Source organism: Falco punctatus (genome assembly GCF_963210335.1).
Source record: "Falco punctatus genome assembly, chromosome: 12".
Classification (NCBI taxonomy): domain Eukaryota; kingdom Metazoa; phylum Chordata; class Aves; order Falconiformes; family Falconidae; genus Falco; species Falco punctatus.
In genome coordinates, this window is record NC_137592.1 from 27853219 (window position 1) to 27879300 (window position 26082).

At 38.0% G+C, this 26082-nt stretch overlaps 1 protein-coding gene across 1 annotated transcript in view; it reads right to left on the reverse strand.

The window, feature by feature from the left end:
* Window positions 1–3492: 3492 nt before the first annotated feature.
* NVL (nuclear VCP like) overlaps window positions 3493–26082 on the reverse strand; it is a 43413-nt gene continuing 20823 nt past the window's right edge. The window contains exons 18-23 of the mRNA XM_080408731.1: window positions 24937–25036; window positions 15730–15836; window positions 11468–11544; window positions 9944–10032; window positions 5435–5505; window positions 3493–3752 (exon numbers count right to left, since the gene is read on the reverse strand). Of these exons, the coding sequence (XP_080264857.1) occupies window positions 3708–3752; window positions 5435–5505; window positions 9944–10032; window positions 11468–11544; window positions 15730–15836; window positions 24937–25036 (489 nt within the window). The 3' untranslated portion in view covers window positions 3493–3707. The remainder of the gene's footprint in view (window positions 3753–5434; window positions 5506–9943; window positions 10033–11467; window positions 11545–15729; window positions 15837–24936; window positions 25037–26082) is intronic.

Here is a 26082-nt window from a genome sequence, read left to right on the forward strand (position 1 = left end):
TTTTGTAATGAGGTTCAACAACCAATAATGTCAATGCTATCTATAGATTGCAGGCTGCCTTACCAATCCTGTCAGACAAACAGGATTGCTTTTGGGTAGCAACCTTGTGTAAGTGGTCTGAGATGCAGCTTCTGGAGACTGTGCACCTCTGTAACTTGAAAGAGTCTTTCAAGATGTAAGGCAAAGCAAGTTCTGCTGTTTTAGCTTGCCCATTGCAAAGCACAGGAGGTGCTTCTGGGTCTGCTGAGTTGGTTTTCCTAGGACCTTGCTGAAGCAATCTGATGAATAGGTGTGTCTAAATCATACAGGTATGCCTTTAGTACAGCAACTTGCAACTCTGTACACAATTATCTCTTCTCTATCAAATCCTCCCTTTCACAATCAAGGCTGCAGTGGTATATAAGACTTCAGTGAGTGCAAAGATGTTGAAAAGGCTTCCTGTTGAGCCAAGAATGAAGACAGCATTTTGTTTTTCTGCTGAGTTCCCCGCACACTCTGCTCCCTATCTAAGCTGAAGTTAGCATCTAATGTGCTCTGGGACAGAATAGTTATTGTGATTTAGATATGTGGCTAGCTTCAGGAAACAGAAGAATGGCATGATAAACAATTTCTTGATCTTCTCACAACAAATGAGATGACTGGAGGGTAAAACCACCTCTAGGCATGTCTGCTAGGAGAGGTGGTAGCTGTATATGCAGAACAAAGTAGTAGTCTCTGTATTACATGGAAAGGCTTGTTCCTTAAAGCAATTCCCATTTTCTGTGTACAAGGAATCTTGCATTTTATTTCTTAACAAGTTGGTTTTTTAGTGGTAAGTACTATAGGCTAACAAGAATTTCCCACAAGAAAAAGTAGCAGTGTGGGTACAGCACTTTCTTGCATGAGCTGTCGAATTTAAGAGTTCAGTTGCCTACTGCTGTCTGCAACTTGATGCACATGTATCCCAGACAAGGTGAGCAGACAGGATACGATGTGTGACTGATCTGGCTTTTTCCATGTTTCAGCTTAACTTCAGATTTTCTAGTAAATGCAAACCCTCCTGCACCCCACTTCCTCTTCCATGGTTGCATATTAAGAACAATCATCAGACACCTTGTAAATTAAATCTGCTTTGTGTTGGAACTCTTGACAAGACTATATTGTTATTACTAATTAAACAGTAATACTGTTATTACTACTGCTCAAATACTGTTTCCTCCTTAGTTTACCTTGCTTTCTTGCTCTGTATATACACAGGAATAATACCATCATAAGAGGAAAGGAGGAGAGAATTCTTTGGTGAATATGCCAGGGCTTGAGGGCTTCGGTACTTCATAAACTCATCAACTGCAGCTATCCTTAAGTATGGTAGCAGGATTCTCCTCGTATATCCATAAAGAAGAAATCATTCACATGGTGACTTTCAACTGCAGAGTGGCTTGCTTACCCCTAGCTTTTTTTTTCCCCCCCATGAAAAGATGACAAATTCCTAAATTGTATGACTGAAGTTGTATCACAGTTAGACCTTTTTTTATTTCTGACTTGAAGTTTTATATAGTTTGTTTTGAAACCAATGCATGCCACAGGCAAGTAAAAACAGTGATGGCCTTTAGAATTAGAGTATCTGTGGTTAGGTGACAGATTTAAAATTTATATTTGAGGTATTATATACTGTTTTCATGGGGCTCCTGCCTGAATCCTCTTTCATGGGTCAACTCTCAAACACTCAAGTGAATTGACTGTATTATTGCACTAAGTTCACAGCTTGCTTTCATATAGTTGCAGCTTCCTATAAAGAAAAAAGCTTTTTACTTAAGGTGGTAAAAAAACCCTGTGAAGGTGTAGACTTGGAGCTAAAACAGGATGATGTTTGTGTAATGTAGGTAGTTCTTGTACAACTCCATACATAACATCTAGGCATGATTTTACATTAAAATTAGTCACTTTACTGATATGTACTAACTGTACTGCCTTACAGTAATGAACATTCACAAGTGAAACTAATCTAAGATAAAATCATGATCCTTCATCTTGGATTTCTGGGAATCACAGTAATTGCTGAAGCTCCCAAGCATGATTTATAATTACAAGCAGACACATCATCTTCTGCTTCATGTGCAGGGACTTTGTTAGTCATATGGGCCACAACTTGAGTCACTCCAGTCTTGGACTTCCCTAGAAGAGGGAGGGAATATCGTACCATGTTGTGCAAAAATCACAGTGGTAAGTACGTGCTGCTACAAGTGTCAGTATTTTTAAAACAAGTCTGTGGTGATTAGTTGTAATAGCCTTCCCCATCTAGCTTTGGGAAAAATATGGATGATCTTTTGTCTGATTTTTCTTTGAATTGCCATCTAAGATGCAAGGCACTAATCCCTCTCAAGGCGAGGTCAGTCTTAAAGTTGGATCTGGCTGCTTGTGGTTACATCTAGCAAAGCATGGCCATTTGTTTAAATTAATTGGGATTTGAGCTGGAGACTAAATGATCTCTTCCCTCTTAAACAGTTATGTAGGGGGATGCCTACACAGTAAGTGTTGCTTAAAAAAACTATTTTACTGTTTTGACATGGAAATTTCATTAATTTTTAAAGTTTGGTGTTATTAAACTTAAGACTTCAAAAGTTGCTAGCAGAATTAATCCATTTCCTTTTCTGATCTCCTTGAATGATGGCTGTAGTGCTTTTAGGAAGAAAAAAAACGATCAAAGAGAAAAACTGACACTAATAATTTAGAAGTTTTGCAGAATGGTGGTGGCAAAATTAAAAAGCTATGAGGGCTTGTAGGCTTCAGAAATTAGTTGCTTAGTATCTGTCACACTTCAGTGTTCTGTCTTAACTTCCAGTATCAGCAGACTGGGAAGTATCTGAGTTATGACTTTCTAAGATTTCTAAGATAAAATTTCTTGTACTTAAGAAAACTACCAACCCTCTTGGCCTTAAACCAGTATTACTTTCCTTCCCCCAGAGGATGTCAAAACACTTGTTAAGAAATTCCAATCTGTAATAGAACTTCTTGTTGCAGATTTGTCCATTAAAAAAATTAAGAGTTATGTAATAGGTGGCTTCCAATGTTTCTTAGGTGGCTGTTAAATCATAGTATCACAGTACTTCTCAGAATTCCAAACTTTACTCTCTTGTAGATAACTTCAAGACAGCCTGCCATCTGTGGATAATTTCCTTTGATAAGGTGAAGGGAAGCTGTTAGAAGCTCTAAGAACCTGTGCTAGCACAATCATAATGTGTTACTATATTTGGGAAAGGCATGAGTAAGGGTATGGTAACATACAGTGCAGCACTTCCGCAGTCTGCTTTCACAGCTTTGTGCTCCCAGGGATTCTGTCAGTGTCCTTGTTCTTGAAAACATAGCTGTCTTCAACCATAAATGAAAATGGCTATTTCAGCAGTGTAGGCACTCTGAAGGGTAAGCCTCTCTGCCTCCAAGGGTACCAAATATATCAGAATGGTATGGACTCTTTAGCACTGAAAGCATTTATGTAAAAAATGTAAGTGGTAATAAGCAGGAAGTGTTGTATCTTTTATTTAGGAAATTGTTAACTTAAGGATGGTTTAGAGCAGTAGGTTATGATTACCTTTTTTTCAGGTACAGTTTAAAAAGTTGAAAGACTTTGGTATGGCTTCTTTCCAACCTGTCTCTTGAAATCGGGCACAGATATTACAAAACGTTCCACCAATGCACAGTAAGTCTCTTTTGGGAATTGTCCAAGTGTATCACCTGCACAGTGACTGATGCAGTTCTTCATACATTATTTGATCCTAGCAGTGCCAAGAGGAAAAAATACTTCAGAATGGTTAAAATCATGCAATGTATAAAAGTGACTTTATATGTATTATTAACAAAGTGAAACAAACGAGCTGTATCAGCCACTAGCTGTATTTTCAAACATTTACAAATAAGTACTTCAATATGGCAAAACCCCACTACCCTGGTTCGTAAATGAAGTTCTCCAGCACCAAGGATACCTAATCAACAGAAACCTTTGGCAGAGTTCTTACTATTGCCATGCTAGGTTTGGATTACAGCTTCACTAAGTAGTACTGCCCTCTTTACCAGGAGAGCTGCTGAACTGACACTTTACTCCCCCATCTAGTTCTGCCAAAATGAAAAGAGAATATCTTCTTTTGCTAGTCTAACTTAACTATTCCTTAATTCTTTTCACTAGTCATTCAGAAAGACAGTTTTGAGGAAGAGAATACTTATGAGATGTTAACTTCTACTGAAGTAACTGGCTTCCGAAGGTGACACCTATCCACAGCCTTAACAGCAACTTACTTGGGTTTGTCTCAAGTCAACCAATTAAATCAAAAACAAGTTAATGAAACAGCAGATGTGCATGGCAGGGAAAAGTTAGAAGGACAAACTCAGTGAGATGCAGCTTTTTTTTTGTTTCCGGTATCCACAGGAAGGTGTATAGAGAATTTTTGTCAGATTTAATTTAGCAGATAGGAAGTAGCATCTGGAAATGGGAGATTATCTTGTACTCCAAAAGATAGTTCAAAATACCTAACTGCAAATTCTTCAGACTGATATAACTAAAAGAGGGCTCTGAGATGTGATATTTAAGCTGCCTTTCAGATGCAGAATGATATTTCTGGTTGATTTTTACCAGTGATTGCTATGTTAGAGGAGATGTTTTAAGTTTTTATGGCTGTTGCTTCTGAATACTTTGCTTAGTGATTAGCAAAAGGAGAAGGAAACGACAACCAGCACCACCTTTAAAGCATCTTGGAGCCAAAGATCACTCTTAAATTTTAGAAAAGGTCACTGACCATCAACATACAATAGTAATGAAAGGAAATAGTTAAACAGTTAACTTCTCAATTATGGTAATTAAGATTATTAAACAGCTTTCCTTTCAGTCATTAAAAAGAACAGGTCATAAGGAAACCTTTAAAACAAACTTCCTTGACAAATGCAAATAATGATAAGACTGATAAGCAACAGCCTAGGTAAGTGTGTTTTATGTCCCATCTCAAAATCATGTCTCTGGCATATTAACAGAAATGGTTGAAGAGAAATCTCTGGTTGTCACATCCATCTCTGGGTGGGTGCACTCTAAAGGCCTTACTTCTAACTTAAAATTCCACAGACCTAAGAGGTTGGGGCCAGCTCAATAACTAACCTGGGAATGTCAATGAGAAATCCAAGGTGCCATACTAAAAGATAACCTTGATAGCATGGTAATAAATCTACATGCAATGCATCATCTGCAGCTGAGAAGGGAGACTTTAATTTCTGAGCTAGTGGAAAAAAAAACAAAAACCACCCACCAACAAACCAACCACACATCAGGCTTGTTTAATGCGGAGACAGGTACTGTCAATTTGAAATACGTGCAAGTACACTGCAAGCTTAACTATTCCCACCAGTCTCCAGCACAAAGATACTATCCTTTCCAGGGGAGTAATAAGTCTTACATACTTGAAGCTTGTCTTACCTTTTTGGATACTGAAGATTTCACTTTCCTAAAAGCATCTTCAAAGTGTTTACGGGAAATCTTGATTTCTCCTTAAAGGAAAAAGCAAAATTAATTGCTAAAATTGCAGGCAAGTAACAATCATGTAACTGTTGCACTTGAAGGCAGCGTTCATGAAGCCTAACTGCACGTGCTAGTCAGCTGGATGACATCTAATTCAGTAGTTATGAGCACCTGAACTCACATTTTATGTAGCTTCCTGTCTTTGATTTTAGACTAGACAAGATCTTAATCCCTCTATCTCTTGTACTTTACGCCAAAGAATACTCACTTGTTTCAGAAAGGTATTTTAGGTATTATTATTTCTATCTGCAGATTGAGAATGAAATTCTCAAAGATGCTGAATTAACTGGATTTGATGTAAGCCGAAGTTAGAATTCAAGTCCTTTAACCCTTCTGGAAGTGAATGCCTTGAATTCTGCTCCCTCCAGTTCTGGGCTTTTTTTTTCTATATGTATTTAATATTAAGCATCCCTACAGGGTCTTATTTAGTAAGTACCTAGAAAACGTCTTGTTATCATTCTAATTCTACAGGATGCTCAACTCCTAAACCATTGACTTCATATCATTGCCTCATCTGGCATTACCCAGTAGTGCTGAAAGCTTTTATTTTTACAGCCTCCTGTGTTTAAGTTTATGCAAATTGCCTTTGACCTCAATGCAGCTATCCACAGTAATTATTCCTAATCATAACCTTTTGAAGAGCTTTTTTTTTTTTTTTAGTTTGCTAAAACGTAAAAGAAATCATGGTTTCATCTGCTTTCACAAGCAAGTGCCTTATTTTATCTAGACTTAAGAATCCCAAGATACCACTACTATACAGATGCATTACAATGCTAACAGTATGCACAGGTATCAGATGACAGAGGTATGAAAAGTATGTCTTTGGAATCAGTTTGGTACATTGTTAATGTATTTCATTAAGACACTTTTTACTTCCACAGGTATGTACTGCTACCTTTGCATACATTTTTGTGATGTTAAATGGGATGTGCCAACATGGAAAAAACTGTTAAAGATTCCTCATTAATATATTTGATGTCTCAGTTTAACAAAAATCTTCTGCTGATACAGCAAAAAACTACGCAGCGGATGGAAGGCACTAAAAGCATTACAGCAAATAGTAATAATTGTAGAATACTTGCTTTAAAAGTAAAGGTCAAAGTTTACTGAACTAAACATAGAACCTTGCTGCTCTTTATGTCAGTTCTCTGAAGCTCTTATATAAGATTCTCATTACCACATTAAGTTATACCAATATAAATGAAGATTTAAATCTAAAACATCAGCATTTTAACGTATTTCCCCAAGGAAACACTACTTATATTAAGAAATGTCTTTCACAGGAGCCAAATTACTTTGAGTCATCAAAACACCACAAAATGAGGTGAAGCTATGAGAATTTTGCTTTCTCTTTTGTTTACTGTTAACTTTTAAATCAAATTCTGAAACAGTATATAGCCTCAGAGCTACAGGGAGAGAGAAAACTGAAAGGAGAAACCAGCATTCATCAACTAGGAAGATCAGTATTATTAAGGACATGGTTATCAGAAAAAGTAAAGGTGAAAAAGTATGATGCTAATGCAAGAGTATTAGCTATGGCTAAGTATAAGCACACTTCTACCTACTGTTAGTAGTTTAACTCTCATTGGAAGTCAAGGCTGCTTCACGCTTACTGCATGATAAAAGTGGGCACAATGCTTCCTCCTGTGGATAATTTAGCTGTCAATCTATACCATGGCTACTTGTACTAACACAGTCTGCCTTGATTTCTGAAGACAAAACCATTTAGTCAGAATAAGTAGGAATTAATATTTTATTGTTTAAAACAATTAGTATTGATAGATTAATGATTAATTAAGTATATCAACAGGTATAATCTTTTCAAAATAAGACTAAGTACTTAGAAAATCTCATATTTGGTGTTTTATTTACATAGATGAGTGAAGGATGGCTGGTTCTCTTTCCTATTAATTTGAAAGTATCAAACAAGGACCAGATCTTGCTTTTCAAATTCAACAGCAGACATACAAAACTTAATTAAAATCTCACTTGTTAAACTACACTTGCTATAGGGAGTCTCAAACTCTTTGCTTAAGGTCAGCTTTATAGATGATGCAGGTGATATGGAGTCACTTGTCTTTTAAAAAAACATATACAAAAAGGGACATCTGGGATAAGGCCATAGTTTAGAAGGTCAAGGAATTCTCTGTGTTTGTCTTTGCAGCTGAAAGTATCAAGAGATTCTCATGCCCTATACATCCTTTGTAACTAGATCTATTTGAAGTAAATATAAAATATTAAATTACAATAGGTCAGTTAGGATGTTAACAGTAAGTCACCAGGACCAGATAGTGTTCACCCAAAGGTTTTAAAGGAACTTGTCTACAGAACTGCATCATGTAACTTGTTACAGCCAGCAGAGGACTGGTAAACCCCAGAGAATTATAGGAAAGATTGTTCAGTGGACTGAAAGCTGATTAAAGTATATGAAATAAAGCTTAAGGCTTAATGGTCACTTTTCAGGATAGGGAACAGGCAGCAGCAGGGTCTTCCTCTGGCATTGATGCTGAAACCGGTTTTATGCAGCATCCTCATTGGTGGAGCCAAAAGTGGAAACTCCAAGTTTGCATGGGATATTGAACTCTTCTGGGAAGTCAAATGCTGGGCCAATGATGGGGAATGCCACAGAACTAAAACTCTGCCCTATCATTGTTAGGAATCCCCCCTTCTTCCCCCAGACAAGTTACAATATCTAGCAACTCCCAGCCCACAGTGACTAACATTATCAGCTCTCCTAGGGCTGTTCAAGTTGAAAGTAGGGAAATATCACAAAAAGTATCCCTTTCCATTTCACTATAAAAAAGTCCCTTCAAGCAAACCACTGCCACGTGTTAAGAAACCCCCCTGGCCCTGAATTTATTCCAGAGGGGAAGTATCAGGTATAACAAGGAAGTTGCAACAGTTTCCTATGGAATTAACTGCGCTGATCTCAGTCAGTGGCTCCAACCTACCGACTGATGAGGGGACACAGCACCCCTCTACAGTCACTTAAAGAGTGTGGGAAGGGAGTCAGTCGTGCGTGTCTTTGATAACAACTAAAGGAAGATGCTCCCCAGCCTGTGTACACACAGAAGAACAAGGTCTCATATCAGAAGCCACCTCACACACTTTCATAGCAGCCAGGGCTGACGTCTTGGAAACCCAAACCCAGGGACATCTCAAACAAGTAGCTGCTATAAACAGGCAGATCAACCTATGCATGTATTATGGACCTGCTGGCTGCCAACCTGTCCATACATTAAGTGCTCAGGCTGCAATCCTAAATGCGAAGGCTGAATTAAAGTGATGAACATCTCTGAAATAAAGCCTGCTGTATTCTGGATAATTACAAAACCAAACAGGATAAATTCAGAAATTTCCATCTCAAATCAAGAGCTTTTTCCATCTACAGCAAGCAAAATGGGTAACTTGAGTCAAACTGAACATTTTTGTAGTTTGTTTCTGCCACCCTCCACTGTAAGTGAACATGCTAGTTCCCTCAACACAAGAAATACATTCTCCTCTGTTAACCTAGTATTAAAAACCAGGTAAGACTGGATATGTACTAGATCAAAAAGAATGATTCAAAGCCATTAAAATTCCAGCGTGCTTCCAAGGTCATAATCTGAAAAGTCCCAATTCCATCTTAGCTTTGTGTTTTGACTTCAGGGTAAATAACAAAAAAATTACTGGGAAAAATCTAGATACACAGACGTTTTATATAAAAGAGTTTCAATTTCCAATTATATTTTCCTATCTGCACAGAAAAACTAATAACTAAAACCAGAAAAACACAACTGAAAACAAAAGTGCAGAAGAGATTGAAAGGGTAGGCATTGTACTTTAAATAATTTATAGCTCCCTGTTAAAAGTCCTGGCAAGAGCCACTGATGGGCTAAACACCGAAGATCAAAAAAGTGGTACTCACATTTTCCTAGCGCCGTTACTACTAGATGCATGTATTCAGTTACACAACACAATTGCGTGCTAAAGGTACGTGATCAGTATGTGTGCAGTTAATTGCAGGTTTGAGTACAGTTGTAAGTAGTACAATTAGTCCTCGACCGTGATATGGAAATTCGGCAGAGACTTATTCAGTCTAGTATCTAAATAGTCAGTTTGTACTACCGTTTAACATAAACTTTCCTTTAAGGTTACAAGGTTCAATTCTTTTAGAAAAAAATTCTATGCTGAACCTCCAGCATAATGTTTTCCTGTACTCTCCCCTACATCTACTTCAAAGACGCTTATGTGTTCTTGAAACAAATCTGACTTAAATTTTATTTGGCTCAGAAGTCAAACATTTATGTAAAGCATGCACACCTTTATGCTTGGCTTGAACTACCTTAAATACTTTATATTTCATTTATATGAACATAGAAATATATGGACATTCTCACTGTTAACATTTTTGTAAAGCTTTCTTACCTTTCTTGCTTTGAGTATTCTGCTGTGCCATTTCCTGTCTCAAGGCACAAATCGAAGCCTCTCGCACTAGAGCAGAAAGGTCTGCCCCGCTACGGATACAAACAGAATAGGTTATTTTAGGATAAATTTCTCTCATGTTTTGCTGATGGCATATAGAAAGGTAAGATACTACAAATCAAATGACACTAAGAGTAGTTGTGCTGTTGTAAAAAATCATCTTAAGAACATTGGAAAAAGGTCCAAGGACTACCCAGTGCTGCAACCTTCATTATGGAGCGACATCTTCCAGATCTTAGCCACAGATTAAGATGAAATAAATGAGAAGCAAGGGAAGAGGCAAAACCCATACCTAGCATCCTTAAAAATGCCAAAGGATTAATATTCTGCCACTTCATGAGAACGTAGTAAATTTTTTTTAAGTTGCATGAAAGATTAAAATCAAATCACCTGTTACTAGAAAAGGGAGTTGCCTTGCTCAAAGTTGCATCAACAGTCAACATGCTCTTAAAATAACAGTATCCACAAAAAATGATCACATCTGTCTTTCTAAATACTTGTTTCCAGTTTCCAGGTCTTGAACTTTTCACAAGCCTTTAAACTGGTGCAAGTCATTGAACCAAAGAAAAATTTCACAATTAACTCCCCATGCTTCATTTGGGGCTGCTAAGGGTACTGCTGTATGTAAAAAACAAACCCCAAAACCAAACCAACAAACCAACCCCAAAATACAAATCCAAACATAACAAAAAAGCCTGAAACAAAACAAAACCCCAAAAACACATGCACCACAAAATAAAGACAGTGAGTGAAAGGGGCAGAGAAAAGTACCCATCTTTCCCAAGTATGAAAAAATGACAAACTAAAAATCACTACTGGTGACAGCCTCCATTTCTAAGATTCAAACGCAATATTGTGCCAAACAGCACGTCATAAACCTTATCTTTTATGAACTCCAGAAAATCATTTAACTATTACATCATTTAATAGATTAAAGCTGTTTGAAGTTTTGTAGAATGCAACTGAAAATTATTCTGACAGACATGGCTATCAAGCTTTTCTAAAAAAAACCCACACCTTGTTATTCCCAAAGCACAAGTCAAACTAGGCGCTCATTACTTTGTCAAACACATTGCTTTCAACCGTGTGACAGAACAAGTTTGTTATGGTTGTTTAACCAATTTGCTTTCATCATCATTGTATATGGGTCCACAATTTAGAGGGCTCTTTTATCCTCAGACTATGCAAGAATTACAAAACAAAACCAAGGAAAACCAAGAGGCCTCTACTGATCTGTAATTACAACACGAAGAAGACTCTGCCAGATGAAAAAAAGACTAGCATGCATACCTTCCTATCGACTCCTTGAAAAAAGCACACAAGACAAATAGTGTAAGTGAAAAGGCATATAAACCCTGAAAGTCAAGAGATCCTCTTAGTAACAACAATACAGCACACGTTATCATGCATCAGAAGACTGTTGGCACTGCACATTAAATACTAAGGTCAAAACCAGAAACCACTCACGTATAACAATCACAATGTTGACTGTAAGCAATTTCTTTAAGGTTTACATCAATATCCAGTGGAGGCCGGGTACCATCCTAAAGGAGTTGAAAGAATATAAAGAGGAAGATAAGAAAACGTCTTTCAAACACATGCAATCCCCAAAGTTATTGTTTCATCAATCAGGAATCATATAGGGGTCTGACAAATTCCCTGAAATATCCACAAATACTAACAATTTTAATCTCAAACTGAGAAAAAGGACAATCAGCCTTAAAAACATGTAGTTAAGAAATAAGTAATGCTAAATTTTAACTTAGGCACAAACAGATTAGATTGTCTCTAAGAAAATGACGGCCAGCCTGTCACAGGGCAATGCAACACTGAATGTTCCATACGTGGACATGCCTTAAGTAGCTTATATCAACAGCATTGTTCAGCTGAACTTCCTTTAGTTTTACCCCTGTTGAAATCAAATAGCTAAGCAATAAGCATGTAGATTTATTCTTATCACCTTTAAGACTGAGTTAATTGTATACCTTTTATGTTCTAGATGTACATCTTGAAACTTAAGTTTTCCATTCTAGATTTCATAAAAGTTTACACATACTGTAGAAATTCCTGTGGACTTTTTGATACTACTCTTCCATATTTTTGTTTCCTCCACAAAGGTCCCACCAGTGGGATTATTTTTGCATTTCCAACAGCAAAAAATATTCAACGATATTCTAAATTATATTTGAAACTAGCCAACAGAATTTTCAAACACTGCAAACATGGAAATCTCCCTATTAACCTTAGGCAACAATAAAGTAGCATCACAGTAGTACAGAGATTCTAGATGTTTATAGTACGAAACAAAACCTGAGTTTAGACAGGAAAGGACACTTTTTGATACATTTTTGATGAGTTTCTGGCAGAAACTCAATGGACAGAAATGCAGAAATTCATACAATTCTTTTCCAACTTCTTCAGGTGAACTAATATACCACATATCTACAATATCTTCAAGAGAAATAAAATGTATAGTAACCAGCAAGTTAAAAACCTTGAATACTTAACAGACAGTAGAATAATCATGGACTAGGCAGAGTAAGGGTACAATCTTGAATGAATCATTGCTAGAATACCAGTTAGAAAAAGGAAACTAGACCCAAACCAAAACAACAAAATGCCGAAGGAACAGCCTGATTTTGAAACATCTTGAAAGGAGACTTTAACCTGGAAACAAGGAAGCCTCATACAATTTCATATGGGATACTTTAGTAACTGTTGTACCAGACTGTAAGCCAGAGAGATAGTTTCTCTGCTAAAACCAGATCTTTCGAGTAGCAACATAACGGTGGGTGTTTTGTCCGTTGTTTGGTCTGCCTGCTCTGGAGACAACCTCAGCAGTATGTGCACCAGAGAAGCTTGATACAGCTTGCAAGAATGTAAGTACACTAGTAACTTAAACCTGTGAAGACATGTTTCTCTTGCATAATTAATATGCAATTTGAAAATGACTGATTTCTACAAGTTAACTGAAATAAAACTTTCACAACAAAGCTTCAACCTACATTAGGCTGTTTGTCTTCCTTTCAAACTATTCCTTGCCTTAACTTCCTTTTCAGCTCCTCATGCTGCCTTTGTAAGCATCCATGTTTTCCCTCAGCAGTGATTCTTACTCAGCTTCCACATCCCGTGCAGGGATTTCGGGGAATGCATACCATCACCCAGAAGATACTCACATCAGCACCAAACATTTTGCTTTATCTAGCCCTGAGCACATAAATTTAAGCAAGTGCTCCTGTACTCAGATTTTTCAAATTTCTTTACCTAGAATGCATGGATGAAATAAACAAAACCTAAGGTATTTCAATTAATTTTACACATTTTCTTCTCTCCATATTCCATGTTCTTCTTGCAGAGTACTCCTCTACATTTTTAAAGAAAATAACCACCTATTTCTTGTTCTTAATGCTAGAAATACGAGTATTTGCTTAGCTTTACAAGAACTCCGGTAACTGCAGTAGTAAAGTAAGAACAGCACCAGCCTCATGGAATGAACACGGAAGTGCTCAAGGAAAAGACTAATTCAGAGAGCGTTCATATCTCATTTCTGCTAGCCACTTAATTAATAGCTGAGAAAAAAACAACCTCCATTAAAGACTTAGCACCTTGTTCACTACGAAGATTTATATCCAAAATATCAAGACTAGTATGAAGTAAGTACGCATGGAAGTACCTGGCATTCCAAAAATAACAGGGCCTGATAACGAAAGACAGGATCCACAGGAAGCAAGCTGGTAAACACTTTGCAACACACTGCTTGTATCACAAGGCGGCCCACAATCGAGTAAGGCCACAGCAAAGACGGTTTGTCAGCAGAAAACAAATATGCTCTGACAACAGGGTAATGACAAGGTGACCACATCTCATGTGCCACTCCTCTTGGTGTTATCACAACAGGAAGGCAGACTGCAGCCACAAAAATTCCCAGGAGGGAGCAAAGACACTTCTCAGCAACCTCGCCCCAGACGGATGGCAGCTGAAGTAAGCATGATTTTGAACGGTCTGATTCTTAAAGGCAATCTAGAAAACACTTCTAACCACCAGTCTGTCATTGCCAATCAAGCAGAGGCCAAAAGACGAAGACTCAACACTGCGTTCCTTATCCTCAGTGTTGCACACAAGTGATCCTGGCCCTGCCACCTGGACACGTGCATCTTAGTGACTCATACGTGGCTGTGACAGCGTGAGCAAGTGAAATCTGTGACCGAGTGAGAGAAATCAGTTTTAATACCACCTTCCCCTCCCATGAAGTCTTGCACCAAGCTCTGCTGCGCTATTTTCCTACACCACCAATTCCAGCGAGAGCACTTCAGACAGTTACAAATCTTCAAAGGTTCTCCAAGAAAAATTTGGGAGAGCAAGACTCAACACCTGTATGTTGAAAACCAGGCCAGATGGGAACCCTGTACCAGAATCCTTCTACTGTGTTTAGGCAGCCTAGTGACTGATCCTCACTACCCACTTCCTCCAGAAGAACAAGATTGCTTGTGTAAGTCAGCACAATCATATAAGCCCAATTTTTAAAGAACACTTTGAGTTATATTTAAAAATAAAGTTGGTAAAATAAAAAACATAATTCCTTAAAGTACATTTGAAAAATGATTCACGGATGTTACACACAAATTCCCTCTAGGTCTTTTAGAAGGCAACCATCTTTAAGAACAGTGTTGTAAAAAGTTTTAACTGAAAAAATTTATAAAACTTAGCAATAGTAAACCGATATACTGCTAATAGCAGATGGAGGCATACTTATTTTCTTCCCTTCCATGAAGTAATGCACAGAACAAATGAAGGGAAGTCTAACATCCTGAATTAGTAATGAGAATCTGACTTTTGAACAACCGTTTTGGCAGGAACGAACATGCTTGAATGAGTTCTCACTTTCTGAATTCCCCTATGGGATTAACTATTGCCTACACCATGACTTTATGCTTACGCAAGTCAGAATTATCTTTTTTAACAAGTTTGCTAAGTATTTTTACCACACTTTTCATAACACAGTGCTCTTTTCTCTATAGTGAAGAGGTTGCCTCCTTAGCAGCTCAAAAAAATATTCTGGTAGAACACTTGCTCTTAACAATCAACATTGATCTACTGGAAAAAGTAGGAAACATCTGAGTAATTCATAATGCCTTGTACGATCTTTTTTTAAGGCCTTGATTACTGCTGTACCATACTTGGAGAAATACTCAAGTGGATTTCTATAATCCAGACCTCTGAAGTGGCAGAGTGTGCCAATTAACCACATGGAGGACCCATGAAGGCCCGTATTTTACATTTTTACATTTACTTTGACCTACAGCCTCTATCATCACAAGATTCCTTTAATCCTAAAGGCAATTAAGTGTCAAAATTACTGTTGAGCAAATACAGCTGGAGCTTGCAAATCATTCTCATGAATGTGTGGATCACCCCCTCCCCCCAAAGGCTTACAAAACACTTCTAGACCCATTACTCACACAGATAGGAATCTTTCAATTAAATCTGTTCAAACTGTGACTATAAAGGCAGCAGCTTTTATAACAGGTTTGCTTTTCTCAGGATTTATCAAGCCCTTGCAGTCTCACAGAAAATTTAACAGCAGATGTGGCTGATGGTTTATTTTTATGACCTCATGTAATATCTGAAAGTGTTTAATGATTCAGGATCCTGCAATTCTCTTTAAAATTTAATTTGTCTTAAATCATTCCACCAAGCTTCAAGATATGGATTTATTTCCAAATACTCACTTTGGTGATGGTCTTTAAAATAGCAAGTCGATCTTCAGGTGGTGGCAAACCCACATAGAGTGTTTTATCCAGTCTACCAGGACGCAGGATAGCTGGGTCGATTATATCTTAGGAAGAGAAAAAAAAGAAAAGTTATCCTTTTATGAGGTACACCCTTAGGAAAGTGTACACACGAGAAGGAATACATGCATACTTATACCAAGATTCAAAGAAGCATTTCTGCCACGATGTGAAGGTCTGAGCATTAAAATAGCTGACTGAAATTGTTTGATCTCGGTCAAGCAGCAGCCTCTATTACCCAGTACAGCTAAGCTGCCTCATCAATACCTGTCTCGCCTCTTCACAAATGAAGACAACTCGATCTTTGGCAATACAGTGCTAGACCATTTTTTCCTGTGTTACTGTGCTGGGTTGACCTTGGCTGGACACCAGGTGCCACCAGCCATTCTATCACTCCCCTTCTCAGCAGAACAGGGCAGGACAAAATAAGATGGAAAAACGCCTTGTGAGCCAAGATAAAGGCAGTTTAATAAATAAACAGCAGAAGTCATGCATGCGGAAGCGAAGGAAAACAAAAGATATTATTCTCTACTTCCCATCAGCAGGCGACGTTTGGCCGCTTCCTGGGAAGTGGGGCTTCAGTACACATAGTGGTTGCTCCGGAAGACAAATAACATAAATAACAAATGCCTCCCCTTCCTCCTCCTTCTCTTAGCTTTTCTATCTGAGCAGAGCCATATGGTATGGAATATCCCTTTGGTCAGTTTGGGTCAGCTGCCCTGGCTGTCCCCTTCCAAGGTCTTACCCACCCCCAGCCTACTGATGGGGGGGAGAGGTCGGAGAGGCAGCCCTGATGCTGTGGGGCACTGCTCAGCAGTAGTTAAAACACTGGTGTGTCATCACCAGCTTTCTACTACCAATACAAGCACAACACTGCGAGGGCTGCTGTGGGGCTCGGCCAGACCCAACACACGTACCTAGTAGCATGGTCAAGTGGAGGATTCCACATGAACTCATAACAAGGGGAAAAAATGCTTCCAGTTTGTTCTGTTAGAAGGACCTCTACCCATATTAACCCTGCCAATCTGCCCGAAAGGCACAGTGATAATTTAAGAATAACAAGTACACAGGGTCAGTCATAAGCATCCATATGTAACCTTAATATTACTAGTCATTTGCATTTCTACTACATATTAATTCTCTAAATGGTGAAATAGGAAACGCATGAAAACACAAAATAGAGCTGCAAAGTACAGAATTTGTTCATCAGGAAGAACTACAGACTTCAAATGTCACTATGTGTGAAGAAGTAAAAAAAAAAAAAAAAAACAAAAAATCATCACATTTCTAGAAAACCATTTAAAGCTTGAATGTAATAGAAATGTCTAGCAGCCTTTTAGCACCACAGGTTTCAATACTGAACTTCCACAAACAGTAGGTCGGGATATAAATATTAAGGACTATGGTATAACAAGATACACAAACCTGGGAAATGCCTCAATTCCCATCTTGTATTGCAGCACAAACTGCTGGATGATGTTTCTAAATGCTTCTTGATGCCTCATTTCCCCATCTACCAAAACCAATGACAGTATTACTTGCTCTATTTCACTAAGCAATTCCCGAGTCACCATCCCTGGACATAGTGTAGATGCGGCACTTGGGGACATGGTTTAGTGGTGGACTTGGCAGTGCCAGGTTGACGGTTGGACTTGATGATCTTAAAGGTCGTTGCCAACCTCAATGACTCTAAGATGTTCATATTACTGTAATATGCAGGATAACAAAGTCACAAAAGCACCCACAGAAGACACAAAGAAAACTGTACTTTTAGAATAACAGACTTTTAAAAAGTTACTTAAGTTATTCAGATGTGGTAGGTAGCTATTGCAAGAACCTTATCCAAAAGTAACAGTTGAAAGGCACACCTAAGTCTTACAGTGGCAGTTATCAAGGACTCTAAATGAAGCTTCCAAGACCCATAACATCCTCTTGACAAAATGTAGCGAAAAAACTACATGCATTCATGTATATGAAAGGTGAAGAACTGGGAAAAGTTAAGCTGCTAATATTTACTGTACCAACATTTTAAAAAAAGAAACACCACCCAAATCCCAAAACAGTAGCATGGAAGCACAGCTATTCCTTCTTTGCAAATGAAAAAAGTTTGCTTAACTCTGTCAAGACTCCAGCTACCTGACCCTACCACAACGTTGTCTTGATTCACTTTCTGAAGATGCGCATAGTTTTGTTCAAGTTACTCTCTCACCTACAAAAAGCAGAATGACATGCAGACATTAAAAATTGCCCCACTATCTTTTTCTTGGACAAAAGCAATTCTTTCCTCTGCAAGATACAGTGGTTGTGGACAGTGGCACCTATGTAGGCAAAAATCTGCTGTTGCAAATACAATGAGAAGATTGAGAAAAAAAGAACTTGATGCATTAATTTAATCCAGACCAGATGAAAGAAGTGTTAAACAGAATCCCTGCCATGGCAGGCCCAGACATCTTTCTTATATGTCTGTTCACACTGCTATATGATACTTTATCTTACTTTTGGCACAAGTGCACTTTCCTGTTTTTGGGTTTCTGTGGATGGAAGTCTTGCCACGCTATTAAGCTTAGATGACAAAGTTTGCTCAATAGATCAGTTACAAGTATCAAAACAAACACACTCCATAGTGATTGTGTTACAGTGCCAAGTACTTGATACTTCCCCATCCTAAAGTTTCAAAGGCTCTTTAAAAATACTAAACTTGATATGGGAAATACTGTTTCCATTTTGCATGCTGAGAACAGGGCACTTCCCATGCTATTTCATCCAACAGTAAGAAGTTAGCAATAAGGTCTAAAGATGCATTCATCCATTTGTATGCAAATGATCACACTGCCTGCATTCAGAGTTACCACAACTCATACTTAATCAACAGCAGTAATGGTGGTTTACAATGAGAGGACCACACCAAAGTATAAAACACAGGTCTATGCTCACTGTCTCCTTACGAGTCACTTCACTCTGCTGGTTTAAAGCTGGGCCCAAAATTCTTGAAAATTCAAGTCACAACACAGAAAATGAGTATTTACTCATTGGTCAAACTCATTGCCCTGGTTTTGGCTGGAATACAGTTAATGTTCTTCCTAGTAGCTGGAACAGTGCTGTGTTTTGGATTTAGTATGAGAACAATACTGACAACATATTGTTTTTAATTGTTGCTAAACAGTGTTTATACTAAGTCAAGAACTTTTCAGTTCATGCCCTGCCAGTGATAAGGCTGGAGGGGCACAAGAAGCTGGGAGGGGACAGAGCAGGACAGTTGACCCAAAAACTGGGCAGAGGGATATTCCATACCATATGACATCATGCTCAGTGTATAAACTGGGGGGAGTTGGCCGGGGCAGGGGTGAGGAACAAATCACTGCTCGGGGACTGGCTGGGGCATCGATCAGCAAGTGGTGAGCAACTGCACTGTGCACCACCTGCTTTGTTCTCCCTGCCCCTCCCCCTTGAGTTTTATTTCTCTGTTGACTCCCTTTTCATTACTATTATTATTATCAGTAGTATTATATTTTACTTTATTTCAATTATTAAACTGTTCTTATCTCAGCCCCCAGGTTTTACCTTTTTCCGATTCTCCTACCCATCCCACTGGGGGCAGGCAGTGAGCAAGTGGCTGCGTGGTACTTAATTGCCAGCTGGGGTTAAACCACAACACTCACTCACTTGATACACTTCATAGTTCTTTAAAAGTATTAATAATGCTCCCCTTTTAGGAATTTAAAACTATTCCAATTTGATACATCATAACATTCTCTCCATATCCATTACCTAAAAATTCATCTAAACAGAGTCAAATAATTTTAGATACATTTCACGTTTTAATGAAATTATGATAGTTATCATAGATATCTCTTTCAAAGCCTATTATTATCCCTCAAGTTTGAAAGTGAAACTTGGAAACATGGTAACACACAGCACTTCTTTTCCAAGCAGTTCTCTCACAGAGACAATATACTTCTATTAAGATAAATGTTTGGTTAAAATTCTTCTGCCTTGGTTTTCTGATGTAGTCAATGGTGTTGAGTATGTTGTTAGAAGACAGCAGTACCGTTTTCCAAATAATATGGCAAAATTACATAAGACAAAAGAGAACATCCACTCCTTGCTTTGTTTTTAAAACAGACGCTGGCCTCTAGACTATTATGGAATATTTCACTTTGCTACACTGCTCTCCAAACTACTGCAAAATTTTATCCTCTTCATTAAATTATATTGAAAGCTTCTTTGTACGAATTCCTGTAATGTGACATTCTATTATCCTATAATAAAATCTGTCAGCCTCACTCTCATTTCCAGTTGATCTTATCTCAACTGTACAAGAGTCGTCTATGTTTACAAAAGTTCAGTGCATACCAGCAACAACGCCTATTGTGCTGAGTCTACCAAGCTTCTCCTATACTCACTACAGCTTTTTAAATTATATAAATATATACAAGATCCAGGTCCTCACATTTGTGACGTTCTGGAACATAGTCTCAGAAAACCTTTTAGGGCTTCTGAGCCTCCAGATGAACACTGCAGTTAACAGCTCAGCTCCTACACAACAAACTAACTCTACTGAAGTTACTGTGAAAGATACGTAACATTCAAGGGCTGGTGAAATGCAGAAATACAGTTTGTGTGAATCAGAGTTATCACGAATGAAATTGTTCCGTGCCTTACATATTAGATGCTTTTCTTAGATTTTATCTTGCCTTTAATTCAGCAACATGTATAAACAGGTATAAATAAAACAAACAAAAAACCCAAACCAAAACTTTAACTATTGTCAGAGACTGAAGATTATTTTTTTACTGTGTTTCAAAACATGTGGTTCAGGTGAATAGCTCTAAAAAGCTAATATAAACTTGCTAAAGAAAAACAGAAGTCACTGAAACTAGGATCATGTTCCAAGATAACAGTAGAAGGGGAATTTTGCAAGAATAAATTCAAAAAGCAAAAGACCATGAATAAAAGCAAAGTCATCATCACCATTTATGTCAAGCTTAAATTACTAACAGTTTGTAGTGTTTCCCTCATTTCCTTAGATCCTGTGGTGAATGCTACTGCTGCCTTGGTCAGCATTTCTCTAAAGTTTATAAATGTTCAAAGCCTGGGGAGGTAGGAAAAGAGCAGAAATGCAGTACGCAATACTGCATCTCACACTGGTAACTAAAAAACTGCAGGAAATTACAGACCTTAGTTAACAGTAGTGCTTGATGGTTTTGCAAGTATTTAATCTTGGATTTGGGGAAGGAAGTAAACTGAAAAAGAATATAATTATTCTGACCCATAAAGATTATAACAGGACATGACATTTCTGCCTCTCTTTTTTTGCTCTCTGTTTTTAATGACATTGAGTGTTTTAAAAGCTTAATGTTCTTCAGACAAATTTTGACATTGGTTCTGCATTTAGGTGGAAAGTGATTGAGTTGGGAATACTGCATCCCTGCTAATTTAGCAGCGGTCAAGAAAGATCTACAGAGGACTTAAAAAGTCACTGATTAAGCACAAAAAACATTCAAACATTCTGCTTTTAAGGACAGATCAAAGGCTTATTTCAGCACTGCCATAAAAAGAATTACCACTTGCAGACCATATACAATAAATAAAGAAACCCATCTATTGTGCCTGCCCTCCTGACAAAAATGGGAATTAGAGTGTTCATTACAACAAATGAATTTGGCAGTCTTCAGCCACGGGGTATATAAAACACCACCATTTCACAATAATACCTTGTCACAGGTGCCAACATCTGATTGGACCAACTATGCAAGGAACATACACCTTGATGCCAAAACTGGTTGAATCAATGCTACCCTACTGCTGCTACTATTATCTTTTATAATCGTAGTATTTTTATGAGAGTAGACTCTTCCTTTGGCATGATGGTATCTGAGACTACAATACCCACAACATACATGTCATGAATAATACCAGCAACCAACCACAAAAGCTACCATGCACGCAACCGCTCTAAAAAAGAAGCGTCTTGAAAAATTTTTCCCTCCCATTAAATTATACTAATGTGATTAAAAAAAGATGAGTTCTCACACTTCACAATACTGGCCCAGTGGAAGACTTCAGGAAGTTCTCCTGAGACACATATATTATTTAGATTTATATCACACAACCCCCCAGCACCTCTATTCAAACAAAACTATGACAGAAAAATCTTTCAGACAAATGTCAGACTTACAGGCAAAAGAGCTTTTCAGGTGCCACAACTTTTATTGTTTGCAGGGATCATTTAAACATACTAGCCAGTATAAAGTATGGCTCTCCTCCAGGTCTTTTCTTGGACATTTTGTTCCCAGGGCAGTAAGAGTGCTTTACTGGCATTGACTTGACTGTTCTCTACCTGCAGTGTGTTCCTCTAAAGTACCCAGACCACACTAGCAAAATCTAATTTGGTGAATGCTGCCTCTTCCTAAGCCCCATAAGCAGCGAATAAACGACACCAGAGGGAAAAAAAAAAAACAGTTTCCCCAATTTAACCACAACTTCAGTAAAAGTTGTTCTGATAAAAGCCGCATCAATTGGAAACTATCTTTCTTCACACTGAAAAAGGCAGGTATCACAGCAAAAGTTTGTACTCTAAACCTATTCAGATCGCTATTCACACACACAGCTAAAATCCTTCTGAAGCAAGAGACCCATCCTAGCCCAAGTGCATAGGTAACTGCCTCATCTAGCAAAAGCTGGATGTGCCAAGCTTTGCCTGATATTTCAGAAAAAAAATATTTTATTGTGTTGGCCAAACAACTCCTTTATCAAGATACAATTAATTTCCACTTACAGAATTTGCAGATACATTCATACCATTCAATCTGATGATTACATTTGCATTACATTGCACCCCTGCCTTTGCATTTTCCTTACATTTGGCATTTTTACCTCAAATTCACTTTTTTCATTAACGTCACTGCCTAGTTGTCATCAATACACTGCTTGAATTCATGCCTTACAAATTTCCCAGCTTCCCTCAAGTATTAGTTCAACCCTGATTTGTAAGTAACGATTCCAGTATAGTAAAACAGAACCTCTACCACCACAGCTGAACAAGGCAACAGTGACAACAACAACAAAAAAAGAATCTCCAAACCATTACAGAAGTACTTTATAGCAACATAACAGTAAAACTGCATCTAGTATAAGACTCATAAGGGGATGGATTAACAATTGCACTGATGTCTATTTCATACATGCATGAAAATGAGATCCATAAGCAAGTACTGAATCAGTGTAAACCTAAACCCAGCAAAGCTTGGAATTAGGACAAACCTGCTGCACACAAGTATTGATATCTCGATATTAACATGTGAGCAACGTTTACTCTAAACTGGCCCTTGTAAAGCTACTGAACTGCTTGCACTCAGCTGCCTCTAGGAGAGGAGCCACTAGCTCAGAATAGTGCCCTGTACACATGCTGGCCCTAAAAGCATTCACCCCGTGTACCTGTGGTACGCCTGAGATGGCACTGCGGGAAGTCATGCTGCATCTTTCCTCAACTTCAAAGTGTTGGAATTTACAACGCAAGCTACCAGTCAGAGATCATGACAAGTTTATTGTCATCAGTAATTAGATACGAAGCCCTTGAGAAACACGAATAAGGCTGCTTCATATAAATACTTGCACTAGCATAACTAATTTAGCGGGAGATCTTTTTCCTAAGGCAACTTGATGACACCAGTAGTAACACCCTTGGTACATTCAACTGTATCTATATATAGATGTGCTACATTGTATAACCTTATTCTCTTTTCCACATTGGATTAGATAGGTCACAATCATCCAGCTCATACCAGGAAAGCTTCCCACTTTGATTCAAAGAATTTCTACAAGCAGATATAGATTTAAGCATCTACTGCTCATACTTCACCATGCAGAAAGCTTGATAGTCTGTCATGGTGCAAAAAATTTCAAGAAACAGGAAAATTTTCCTCAAAATCTTTGAATTTTTTGACTGTTGGAAAAAACCAAAACCACTTCATAGTCACCTATTTTATGTGATTTCAGACCAAATTTTCCTTTATCTGTAGGACCCAAGCAATCTGTCAAATATCTTAACATGCTCATCTTCTAACTTAAATCCAAAGTAGCTATGCTACTACTTTTCCCTGTTAAAACATGCTTAAACATGTTAAAACATACTTAAAACATGCAGGTATGAAACAACTAACTGTGTCTTGTCATTAGCAGTAATTTGCCAAATACGTGCTTTAGGCACAAAGGATCTTTCAAAAGCCCTGGTACTTATACCAGCATGGTTTTACCAAGATAGACTAGTAACTCTGTATTTAATTTCACTTGCAATATTCAGAAAAATGCTCATAACCAAGGAAGTGCAACATTTTCATGCATATGTTTCTTTCTATGTTGACAACAAATTTCTTTACTTGTAACTCTCAGTATCTAGGTGGAGTTCAAATTCAGAAGAGACAAGTTTCTTGCTGTGTATAAAACAAGATTTCTCCATAATACAAAAGAGGCAGAAAGTTGGTTGTAAAACATATGACGTTTGTAAAGTAGATGTCAGTGTTCAGCTTATTAATTAAGATGCTGTAGGAATTGCAAAATCTACTAAAAAAGGAAGAGCTAGCAAGGGAGCACTGACAGCCGTCAATATCAAAGCGTGACAGAACACGAGGGAACAGCAGAATAACTTCAAGCTGAGGGAATGAGTTTGGAACACGAAGCCCAGGAAGCAGAAGATTAGCAAATGGGAAAACATGATTTAATGTGAAACAGATGCCTCAAGAGGAAAAAAAAAATTAAAAAGAACAGAAAACTGTCAGGCTGTTTTGGATAGAAAGTTAATTTAAGCATCAAAAAGTCTATAAATTATGTTTTAGTTATCTTTCATTCTTTTGTGTTCCAAGGAGATAACCCAAAGTCCAATTCAGTCAAAGGTCTTTCAAAGCATTTTACAGCACGGTATCAGGTGCTAATTAAGACATATTTTAAAGAGGTTGCTTCACCTCACCCTGTCACAAGAATGTGGAACAGACTAATTGATCAGAAAAGGTTTGGATTTGAGGAAACACTGTTGTTCTAAGTACAGAGCAATGTTAGTCATAGAATTCAAATAGGTAAGAACACATGATTTCATTAGAAGAGAACCAAAGGATGCCTGATTTCTCTTGTTTATGATTTTTGGGTCCTTACCTGGTCTGTTTGTGGCAGCCATAATGAAAACCTGCTGACGATTCTCCAGACCATCCATCTCTGTGAGTAACTGGTTAACTACTCGGACACTGGCTCCTGACTTTAAAAGGAAACATAGGTCAACAAAATTGAGGAAACAGTGGGAACGTGAATATTTCAAAGCAAAAGAAACAAAAGATCTACTAGCTCCCTGCCCTGAAATACTACCCAAAGGAAAACTTTCTTTTCACACTTGCAATGTAGCTGCATTCTGGATTTCTACTACCATATTCTTAGCATGTTTCCACCGCACATTCATGCCACCTATACACTTGCCAAACATTTTAAACATGTGGCAAACCTTTTCTTTCCCGTTAAAACTGAAGGACTCCAAGAAGCACATACAGATATTTATACTAATCACTCTCACATCTATCTCAACAAGAGCACCCAAAACTTCTCAATATTCAGGCTTTGGAGGCGGGGAGGTATTCAAATTTTTAAACCTCTGAAACAACAGTTTCAGCAGGTGAGCTACTCAGAGTTAAATGTTAACTCCATAGTAGTGACATCTTATTACCAAAATCAGCAGCTTAATCTGAATTTCATTCTAGAGCTGGGGAGACAGACAGAGAGAAAGTACAGGAGCTTAAGAACAAGAGTTATGCAGTAAAACTACTTGACGATTTTGAACAATGTTGTTCTTACTGTTTTATATTAAACATACAAAAATACTAATCCACCCATGGATAATTAGACTACGCTGTGAAAATGCACATAGGCCTCGAAGAGCCAAGGGAAAGGCCGAACACCCCTGAGTTTCAATTACGAATCCCAAGGATTGTCACCAGTATCACAGCCTGCTCCGTGCAGAGCAGGGGCAGGCACCTGGGCACCAAGTTGCTGCCTGCTGCTGCCGCCACAGAAGTGAAACAGCGAGGCCGAAGTACACTTCTTTCCCCTCCTGGGCTACTACCTCTGCCTGCTGTGGTGCCTAGGACTGGACACCTTCTTTTATGGCTCTGTGTGAACCGCCACCTCAGGACATTCAAAAAGTCAAGTTGGAACTTTTCAGATTGCCTGTCTTTCATAGGAAGTAAAATAGGCAAACACAGAAGACAAGGTATAAATCAGGAACAGTTGATCAAACTTCCTCTCTCCTATGAA